Genomic DNA, 11,922 nt, shown 5'->3' on the forward strand with positions numbered 1-11,922 from the left:
TCGAACACTCACTGGAAGAGAGTCGATTTTAAATTGATTAAAGGATTCCCGTTTGAAGACAGGCCATTAATTTAGAGGCAGCTTGTGTATTGGTATGTCGTCATGTCTCGGCGTTAGTGGTGGATCAACGGCGCCGTGCATGTTTTCGGCCCGGCACGCGGCAAGAAAAGTAGTCAATGTCAACGCGTGGTCGGACCAGCAGCCCGCTGAGAATTATAATCCGGACGCGGGACGCCTAATTAATTAGCCTGTCTAGGGTGCCCATCCGCGGATTATGTAATGGCTGACAGTCGACGGGATACTGCAATTACGCCACTCTGGAATAACCAATTGGACACCTAACTCGCTAATAATCGACACGACGGCCTTAACAGAGCGTGGAATATTAATGAGGCATATTAATTTACAACGACTTCGCCAATTTGCGGATTTTACAAACATCTCGTCGTAGATGAAACGATTGTTCAGAGCACGTGTTTGAACATCAGATGAGTCGTATAAAAGTGATTGGTGAAGATCGATGGTATGCGATGAGTCGCTTAATGCACAGTTCAATTAACTTCTCGTCCGCCATTAGAATACAGAATATTCTTCTTATTTTTTACTAACTTCCAAATGTGAGATTTAAGGTGATGTGATATGTAATTAAGATTGAAAATATATATTATTTCTTTGATATCACCTTTGAATATCAATAGCATGAACGTCGAAATAGTATAAATACTCGGTTAATACGTTAAACAGCCTCGGCCATTACCTGATTGCGAGAACTGTCTGTTAATTGGCACGTGCATGGCAATCGTCGCGGAACGTCAAACGATCAAACAAAACGCACGGGCGCGCATACGCGCGTTCGCACAGAAGATTCGCCAAAATTGAGCCGAGGCATCGGGCTGGAATTCATATCGCGATATATATACGCGAGAGAAGTGCATCAGCCACGAAATTGTACGTCCGTAGTCGTAGTACCTCATCCCCCTTTCTCTCTCCCCCTTCTCCCCCCCCTCCCTCTCTCTCTCTCTCTCTCTCTCTTCTATTCTCTCGCTATCTTCCCCACCGTTTCTCTCGCAGCCACAGAATTTATAAAGGGTCGTGCACACGGAAGGACGGGAAACGCGACCACTTGCGAATCCGGGAATACCATCAGCAGCTAGACAGGAACCACTAATCAGGCTGTTTCCACTTAATTTGCCGGGGTAATTAAGCGTCTCGTTCACCTTCGCTCACCCCTAAAGCCATGACCGAACCGAAAACCAAGTGCTTTATTATGTACGGACCCTATTGTGTTCCAGGATACCATCGCAACCTCCTGCACGTACACCGTACGATTTCTGCTTCTCTATTATAACTCCTCCCCCATTTCTCTTCCCGTCCCTGCTGCTCGCAATTTTCAATTTCTTTTTATTATTCTTACATTAATGTTTATAAATTGATATCATTACAGCATCAGAATGTTATTCCCCTGTTCCAATCTTTTTCCTGTCCCTTTTAGTAAATTCATGTAGCATTTCATGCTACAAAGTTATATTACAATACTAAATTAACGATCGTTTGCTTCATTAATATTGATAAATCAACTGCATCGCTATGCCAGCAGAATATTATATTTACTTATTACACACCATTGTATTATCGTGTATAAATTACATAATATATTGTTTAATCTTTTTTTTCAGCGTAAAGTAAATAAATCAAAGACTATTTTATTTTTTGTATATACCATTAATCCTGACAAAGTGACCACTCCTCTTTCACTCTTGTTCGAAAAAATAAATTCATATTAAAAATACTGAAAATTAAAAGGTATGAATTATTTATATTACACGTTATTTATACGCAAAAATTGCGAACAGATGCAAATGTGACAAAACACACGCGTGGGAAAAAGTTTCGAGCGCAGGCTACAATACTTCAACGATTCGAAAATCGCATTAGAAGGACAATCGCGATCGAAGTCGCAGCTACTTGGGCTTGCATCTAGAGCGCGTTTACGTGTTCTCGGGGGGAAAGAAGGCTTTCGCGAGGAGCGACGATGGTCCGTGACCTGTTCTGAATCCCATCTATTTTTCAGGGAAGACTTGTGTACTCGGTGGTGCGCGCGCGCACGTCCTCCGTTCTCCGCCGCGTTGTTCCGGGTTGTATTATAGGCGGGCCGCGGGTCTGACATACCGTGAAATTTTAACGAAGTCTAACTTGTAATTCGTATATTCTGCCAGCGAAATTTCACGAAAATGGATAGGATAACTGCACGCCGGCGGCAGGGGAGGGGGATGGAGATTTCTATTTCGGCCCCCAAACCGCGCGCGCCCACGGCATATGCGCTCGTTCCGACGAAATGATATATTTATTTCGCTCGCCGTCGCCGTGGCCCGTCACATTTCTAATTGCGTCCGATTCCCATTCCCCGCGACCTTACCCGCGGATATTTCGTACGTCACACGAGGAGACGACAAGTCCCATTTTAAGAATACAATATCGCGCTCCGAAATAACAGCAACCCTGAGATTATTTAAAGATTATTTCATGTACGGCATTCGGTGATGCAGATCAATGTTTCACGTGTGACATGAATTATTGTTTATTCATCTTCATCACATATGTTTTGCACTGATCTGCATTATGTAAAAGCTTCAAATAGCGGACGTTACAGCGCGTTACTTCACTTATCCATTTTTAATAATATAGTGTCTGTTACGTGTATATATATATATATATATATATATATATATATATATATATATACACACACACACCTAGTTATTCAAAAATATATCCTTTCCATCCATTTTCTTCTTTTTATATAATGAAAATCAATATCCCAATTTTTTTAATGTTACAGAAATAAATTTGTGGAGTAAATAAATTGTAACAGTTCTAATTTTTCTTTAAATAACAGTGTGCGACTTGTGTGTGTGTAACCTATGTCAGTACCCTAATTTCAGATGGATTTAAATGAGCGGGAGCAACCGACAATAAGGGTTGTTCCTATAAAAAGCCATAAAGCCCTTTATAGCTTACGTGCTCTACAAAAGCGTGCTACAAAAGAGCGATTTAACGAGCACTGCGAACTGTCATAAAAATCCGTCGATATACATATACACGAACACATACACAACCACGTGTTATTGCTAATTGAAACGTTTCTTTAGCAGGCTAGCAAACGCGATTCTTTCCCCCTTGCGTTATACATCGTACGTCGTTACCGTCGCAAATCGTTGATCAAGATAAAGAGCAATCGCACCCCAAATCTGGCATAAAATTTAAATCTAATTTGGAGCTAATCGCGGATCTGCTCTGGCACTATTTATACGGTGATATATAAAATAAAACGGGGCCACCGGCACCGTAGAAGAAAGGAAACGCACCGCCGTGAGCTTTTGACATTTTTCTTTCACGATCTCCAATTACTTTTCTCGTCGTCGACGTCGATGCTCGACTCCCTCGTCGCGCGCGAAGGGTCGCGTGAAAAGGGGCGCGACGGAGATGGATACTGTTGCTACCACCCATTTATATATCAGAAGAGGAGGATTGCCGAGCTCGGAACGAGCCAAGAAGGGAGCTCGGCTGCAGCTCCCGAATGCGAAACAGGGCGCTTAAGTATCCATTATCCGTTCTGCTGGGTCGCGACCGCGGGCACAAAAAGCACGCGTCTCGCCCGCGTCTAGGCTAATGATCGGTACGGCCCACATCGTTCCGCGGTCGAATAAAAGCAGCTGCTGTGTATGTACACGACGAGGAGTCGGGAGACGGCGGGGGGGATGGGAGGGGGAGGGAGGGGAGGTGGATCGAGAGCATCCCCTCCGGCATTAATGAAATATTCCTAAGCGCCGCGCGTTCGCTAGCATTATTTCGAAGCTCGACTCTCTCTCTCGCGCAGAACATCCCGGGAATACCCGAATGTCCCGGAAAATTCACGCGACTCTCCAATAACGTTAAAAGCACGAGACTCACATCCGGTCGGTCGGTCGGCCGGCCGGGAGCTCTTCGCCAACGAGACACCGTGCTGTTTTATTGAACAACGTCTTGGAAATTACATGAGGACAAGTCTTGGTGAACGCGGCCGTCGCGCTCCCGAGACGTTTAATCGATGTGACCCCTCTCGCGATGCGTCCGCCAATCTTGTAATGCAGAAGCAAATCTTTCCATCGGCTTACATCGCATCAGGGATGCTTACAGGTTATAACTTTTCATCGAATCGGCACAATATAGTATTTAGTTCGTGAATCGTTATTTACTTTGAAATCTTTTATAAATTTTGCACGACACGCTGCGATGGCACATTCATTTTTTCGACTACTATTCTTCTTCCTTATTTCTCGTCTTATCTTACGACGGCTCTTCTTATCTTTTTCCATCCTTTTTCATTTTTCTTTCCATCTGACTTTCCTTTTTCTGTCTGCTCCGCGAATTAGTCACTACTCTTTTAAATTGCGCGTCTCCATTCTACCTCCATTTATCCATTCTATAATCTTATCTTGGCTCATCTTTCTTTGGAGTCACGGTAAAACATCGCGGCATAAAAGGTAGCACAAGATCCTCTTCCCTTACTTATTATTACGACCGCATTAAGCTCTTCCGAATCCGATTTGCGGCTCTACAGGATTATTAAGCGGCAGAGTTGTCGGGACGCGGAATCAATTTTGCGCCTCTCAAAGATTAATCGCGCGCTACTTCGCAGCTCCCGGGCAAATCAGTTAAACCTGTAAAATCTTTCGATCGAGAGACGCAGCCTGTGTACCATTCGCGTGCGAAAGTGTACAACTGTATACGAACACTTTCAATAATGATGTCAGAAAGAGAAAGAGACCGCGGAGAATCTGTCTGATTCGCGAATCCACCGCTGTGTCTCCACAAATATTACCCGTCCCATTCCAATTTAATCCATTTATTTATTGGCGGTTATCCGAGCGTTCTACATCCATCACGTCGTCGTGGGGCGAAGTGAACGTACGGAATTCGCAAACACCGCGCGAAACCGCGACGTCGAATGAGAATTGAAACGCATCGCGATCGCGATCGGGATACGAGAGAGCGGGTGGTGCGAAGACAATAGCTCGAGGGAAAATGGATCGTGGGGGACGTGACGGCGGGAGGGAGGGATAGAACGTGGCAGAGAGACGCGAATGTACATCCCCGTCGAAGAGTCACGTACTTTATAAAACGCAGCCGTTACACCGGCGTTGGAGACACCGGGAAAACGGGAAGCGTCCGCGTGCACATTGGTGTGCCAGAAAGAGGGGAACAGACTGGCCGGAACATATGCTTCCCTTTGCAATATAGCGGGGAGGGAACGTCTCCGACCGATAAACCCCCGCAGAAATGAGCTTTTTTCGCCCATTTCTCTCTCCATGCGACCGCCATCGCTTCTTCGCAATTTTCGATCTGTCTCCTTCTTTCTCTCTTAAACACACACACACACACACACTTCTCTCTCTCTCTCTCTCTCTCTCCTTTATATCTCTTTACGTGAAAGCTGATTTTTCTGTTCTAGCTTGTAACATGGTGACAAATGACCTCCCCAATAGACATTGTAGATAAATGAGGCAAAATCTGGAATGACTGAGGCACACTGAAAAATCAGAGAGACAGAGAGAAAGAGAGAGAGAGAAGACGCGTTTATTTTCTTTTCGTAAAACGCGCGAGAGTACATTTTGATCATATTTCATATAATCAAATGGTGTACTTGCAACATGCAAAAAAAAAGGAAACAATTGTTATATCTTGCATATTCGAGACGCAATAAATAGCATATTTTAATTGTTAATTGTCATACGTCAAATATTTCAACATTTAGAAATGCTGTGAATTTAACTTCATCTATTTATCTTTTTACACTGTATCTCTAAACGTCACATCTTCTCCCTTTTTTCTTCATTTTTTGTTTCTGCCTTCTTGTTTACCATAACATTTTTTAGTTATTTATTTTTTACTCGTTTTTTCAAACTCATTTGATATCTGATATTCGGTTTTTATTATTATTATTATTATTATTACTCTTTTATATTGAGTGCATCAGAAATAATCTGCGTTCAATTATATAGATTTCTGTACGAAGTCAGCTTTATCTTAGCAAAAATTAAATTACCATTTTACTTTTTATAAGACTCCAAAACATCTTTGTTAGAGTCTAATCGGAATTAATTACAAAACAGATTTTATTTCCCATTTTTTCTTTTTCATTCTCTCTCTCTCTCTCTCTCTCTCTCTAACTTTTAATGTCACGATGTTACTTATTGAAAACATTGAGAGACGGATCTCGAATTTTACTGCGGCAGTTTATTTTACTAATAATCTTTGTTGTAAAAGTACCGATGCTTCGGTTGTAAGAAGTTTGTGACGGAAATAATCTGACGAGACGCAGCCTCGCCGTCGCGACCTAATGGCCTCTACTATTACAAGACTAACTCGAGCGAACTCTCCGTCTCGCGTTACGACGCTAAATCCGAACGGAGCCCGCTCGTTCAGCTGTGCGCGACTCGCAAGATTTCATTCCGTTCCGAATCGACCTGTCGCGCGGAGCCGGTGCGACCTGTAGAGCCCTATAGACACGGCATCCTGGCGGTTATATTTTAACGAGGACGTCACGTAGCGCTGACTGAGAGACACGAAGGGATGCCGCGCTCGGCGTTCCGCTCAGAATTTCCCTCCCACCTGCTTTTCTCTCGGCTGCCAGTCACGCGAAATCTTCGTTCTTCGTTCGTGTGTATATCTTCCAGCGAGATCACTGCCGCTTTTATATTCAACGTTGTTTTCGCGTTACGCGAGCGCCAACTCTCTCCCTCTCGTCCTCTCTGTCTCGCTTTCTCTCATCTCTTTTTCTTCTTCAAATAGAGAATAAACGGCTTTTTCGTGTTATCGTTTCGATAACACGCCAATCTTAAATCGCAACTTCTTAATGCACTCGACGACTGTCACATCATATAAAGGGTTTCCTTGATTGTGAACTCGATTGTGTTTCATTTTTTTTTTGGTTTAAAATTGAATAATTTAAAATAGACGCTTAGTCTTTCTTTTTCCACGATACGGAAATTCAAATCATAATAAAGAAAAAGAGGGAGAAAATGAGTGATAAAATCATAAAGAAAAAGACCAAAAAAGAGCAAAATGAAAATTTTTGATGACAAAATTTATATATTATGTATAACGTGACTTTGAATCGTTTCATTTCATTTCGTACAGAGGAACACATCTCTACCTCTCGCTTCATCGTTACTTTTGCAGGAGAGGTCTTCAGCTTTTATATGCAGTGTTATTTTTCTGTTATATGAGCGCACATGAAGAGTGACACACTGCGGTGTTTACGAGCGCCCGTTTGGAAATACAAAACATACATGGAGCCCTCAAAAATTTGCGAGTGACGTCTTTACATAAACTCGTACCGGATAGTATAGCGGTAAGAATGCGGATGTGTGTGACGAATTTGAAATAAAAGATTTATCGCACTCTTGAAATCTCATGGCGAGAGAGAGAGAGTTTACACATAGCGTGTAATGGAAATGTGAAATAGTTGACGTTTTTTGTTACATACAAAGTAAGACCGGCTATTTATGTAACACATGGAAATTGCTTCGTGAAATTTCATCGCAAACTCTTATAAAATTCGGTGAAAAGTCTATCCAGCTGAAGTTAATATCTAGTCAAGTTGACAACCCTTTATAATCTTCATCTGTCATATTAACGTCTACTTGAAATTTGATTAGCACGCTAGGAGAAAGTCTCGACTTAATCAGATCGGTCATTTATGCGTTTGCTATCTGTGGACACGTTTTGTAATATTAGAACAACGTCGAAGAAGATATAAGTGAAATATCGTAGTTTCTTTTCGTTTCTTTCGATCTTCGAATTTTAGAATCGTGACGTATCCACAGTATATGAGTTTTTTCGCGATAAATTTCCTTCACGAACAACTTCTCTCGAGACAAGTCTTTATAACAATTTTTATTTACGATACAAAGGAACAATTTATGCAGCAATATATGTGTGTGTGCATAAAAATAATATATTTTACTGCTAGACGGCAGAAATAAAGAAAAACGTGCTTCGTCTCGAACATAATTCACAAAGATACGATAAAATGAATAAGTTCAATTTTCGATCCTTGCTATGGCTTATCAATTTTCGAAAATTTGAGAAAAATAAGTAAAAATAATTTTATTTTAAAATAAAATAAAAATAAGTTTAGTAATATTTTGCTTTAATTTTAATTCTAATGATAAATCTAAGATAAATCTAATAATAATCTCACAATTAAAAAAACTAATTATATTAAAAATTATTAATTATATAATTATATTTATACAAAATTAAATTGACAAAAAAATGTTTTTAAAAATTGCCAGCATTGAAAGCGACAGAACTTAATTAATTTATAAATATTGATTATTTAATTAATAATATATTATCAGAAATTTTGTACAATTCATTACACAATGATATTATTAAATGTCATTATTCAAATTTAAAATTTCAGCTGTTTGAACATTTGAAATGTAAAACACATAACGTGCTACACTTTACAATTGTAATTTTATAAGTAGTTATATATAAGAGAGATTTAATTAGTACTAATAAAATGAGCGAGTAATATTACTGTCGTAAAATTTCAACGTTTTACTCATTATTAAAGATTATTTGCTTTTATATGCAAAAATAATTTTATTAATAACTTCAAGTGCTTTTATTTTTCATGCTCCAGTTGTATTAAACGTTAGATAACATCTACTTAAACGCATAAATATTTTTCGCATGTTTTCTATTTAGTTTGAAATATTCGCATTCAAATATTTTTAAATGAAAACGAGAAACCTAAAAAAAAGTTACATATTTTTCGTTTAATGTTTATCTGCAGCGTAAAATTCGTTATATCTCTAAAACAATTTTAAATAACGTTTTATTATTTTTTAATTTTCTCGTATTAAATAAGGGAATATAATTTTATATAGTTTTTTTTCTCCAATGCGCACCATTTTAAAAGGATGATACGTATAGAATAATCCGTAGATATATGTTCCATTTTCTGTTTATTAAATTGAACGAAACAAAGAGAAGATGAAAGAAAAAGGAAGGCGTCGTTCGCCACGGTCGAAGCGATTCGTGCCGCATCTCGATCAGGCGACCAATTATTTTCAAGAGGAAAAACAAGATGAAAAGCCATGAGAGAAGAAGCAGATAGTTACCACGGAAGAAACGAGCGACGAACCTGTCGTTGGCCAATTGCTCTCTTTGTGATAAATAAAAAAATATTTAAAATCGATCTAAATATATATGATAATATATGACTCGTGATATTGATCAAGCAAACGAGTTTTGAAAAACAGTTTTCTAATATTAGTAGAGATAACTATCTAACCTTTTCTTTAAAAGAGAGAATACGTATAAATTCGCTTCGTAAATACGCATATATATTAAAAAATATTTTATTGCTTTGATTGATACCTTACTTTAATTAGTTTATTTGTGTAATATTGTGCGTAGACACAGGATTTCCATCGCAGGAATTAGACAGCAATAGGAACTGCATTAAGATTAATACGTATGTAGTAACGTTGCCAACAATCTAAAAACAAAATGACAGAGTAAGCAAAATATATTTAATTAATAAAGACAAACAATTAATTTACTTACTGCAGCTACAAGTGTCGCGTCTACATTCAGACCCTTTGCTGAAAATATATTTTCGCGATGCAATATTTGCAAAGAAAACAACTTCAACTGCAACGTTAGAACCAGAGATAAATATAAAATCTAGAGTAATTATAACTTTATTGATTTTAATAGATTTAATAGATTTAATATATAAACAAATCGCATTATAGTACGCAAAAAGTTTTAAAAATGTACACAAATTAAATTACATTACATTACCTCGTGTTTCACTTCTTTATCGCTAATGCTATTAAACAAGAGGTGAATGGTGGTGCCAATTTCAAGAGCTTGATTCTTGCCGGTCTCGCAGGCCCATACCATCAATAACATTTTAAAAAACTGATATATTACAAACATCATGAAATATGAGTACCAAAGATCTTTAGGCAATTCGTTGCTGAAAATCGGCCATTGAGATATGTAGAAATACAGACCGAAAGTAATTTCACCGAAAGTTATGATCATGGTAGCGAGGAGCTGCAAACTGAAGACCAAATTCAACATCTGCACCGTGTCACTGATCATCAAATGCTGCTTTTTCAGAGCTTTCAGCTCTATCAGTAGAAATGGATTTCTCTGCTCGTGATGGTATATCCGGCTGAATAGATGCGACACATCCTTCACCACGAGTTTCCGGAGATTCGCGATCTTGTCGTTGAGTCTCTTAAAACAAGCTTTCAATATATAAACACAATTCATGTATAGCATATCCATCTGAAAGACCACCAAACCAATGTACATTGTGTACAATTTTAGTAAAGGGCCGGTGTTCAGCTTGCTGTAACATATCATCATTATCGCGAGAAAGAAGAAGAAACCGCTGATGTCTTTCGCGTGAATTAGTTGGGACAATTTCTTATATGTATTCGAGGACAGCTTTGATGAGACATCCATTACGGTCTGGAGCAAACGCATTCGTGGACCGCTCAAGATATACGTGACGATCGTTATGAAACAGCTAAGTATATAGTAGAAGTGAACCTCGAGAGCCTTCGGTACGTCTTCAAAATCTATCATCTTTCCAGAAAGCCAGCTATGGAGCAGCATGATTTCGAAGACCCCGATCATGCAGATAACGACGGTTGACAGAATGTAACGCGGTTTGGACATCTTGAAGGTCGAAGCGTTGATCGTGTACGGGAATATTCCAAGAATGTGGCAAAAAGTGAAGCAAGGACACATTAAGGATTGAAAGTCGGTGGCTTGAAAGGGCCGCCATTTCTTCAATAATTGTCTTTGGAATTTCGATGTCAAATCGAGCATGATCGGCGAAATGTCACGTGAGTGTTAACATCTCAATCGTGGACTAGAAAGCAAAAATTATTAATTATATTGCATCAACGTACTGTGGCATTAATACAAATGCGAATTTTTTCCCTAAATGTAATCTTTAAACTTGCTTTTCTCGTTAAATACGTGAATTAGATACCGTACCATTTACATCCAGAAAATTAAGGTTCAACACTGCGATGCATTGCTGACTCGAAGCAAGACTAAAGGGATACTTTGTTAGGCGTCAAGTAACCATGGTGCTCTTCGATCGGCTGTACCCTTGGGATACAGCGTGTAAAATAATGATGTGTAATTGTTGTGACGACCCATCAAATTATGTATGCAAACACAAAACAGATAGTATCGACTACACGTGGACGAGTAACTCTTCAAGATACTTATATTAATTTCCTCGTCTTCTTTCAACATTTGCTTTCAAAATCCATATTCTTATTGAGTGTATAGAATATTTGATCTTTATGACACAATTTCTAAATTTATTTCTTATCTTTCATATATGTACATTCTGTGGCAAATTTTATTGTACAAATATTGACACGGTACTCAAATTATCATCTAATCTGTTTTAAGTGTGTGTACATTGTTAATAAAAAACAATAGAAAAGAAAAGCATTTAATTTAATTAAAGTGTTATATTGTATAACATAAATGTTTACGAAATACTATGAGACAGCAGATAAAAGGTGAATTGCAGATCGGAAAGAGATCATATAATGCTCAACAGCAACGCAAAATGCAATTACTTAATTGTTTAATTAAGTCGTATTATCTTTTATCAGTCCTACGTTATAAAAAGTTTTTTAAATACATTATATTGATCACACAGTTCATATTTCATTTAAGATACAAATATTCTTTTCTCCTTAAGTTTATATCAACACAAATAGAAATTTACTGTAACTTTAAGTATATATAAATCTAATGGAAGATTGCGAAATATCTTGATAATGTTTATTAGCTTTAGATATAATTGATGCGTCAGAT

The 11,922-nt window shown here is 38.4% G+C and overlaps 1 protein-coding gene across 1 annotated transcript; it reads right to left on the minus strand.

The window, feature by feature from the left end:
- Window positions 1-9,347: 9,347 nt before the first annotated feature.
- On the minus strand, window positions 9,348-11,140 carry LOC105455101. Its single transcript, XM_011698157.1, has 4 exons — window positions 11,080-11,140; window positions 9,865-10,951; window positions 9,625-9,711; window positions 9,348-9,556 (listed from the first exon to the last, which is right to left on the minus strand). Exons 2-4 carry the CDS (start codon window positions 10,906-10,908, stop codon window positions 9,446-9,448), a joined length of 1,242 nt encoding a protein of 413 aa, XP_011696459.1. The 5' UTR covers window positions 10,909-10,951; window positions 11,080-11,140; the 3' UTR covers window positions 9,348-9,445.
- Window positions 11,141-11,922: the final 782 nt, after the last annotated feature.

This window comes from Wasmannia auropunctata, unplaced genomic scaffold (genome assembly GCF_000956235.1).
Source record: "Wasmannia auropunctata unplaced genomic scaffold, wasmannia.A_1.0 LD335939.1, whole genome shotgun sequence".
NCBI classification, from domain to species: Eukaryota; Metazoa; Arthropoda; class Insecta; order Hymenoptera; family Formicidae; genus Wasmannia; species Wasmannia auropunctata.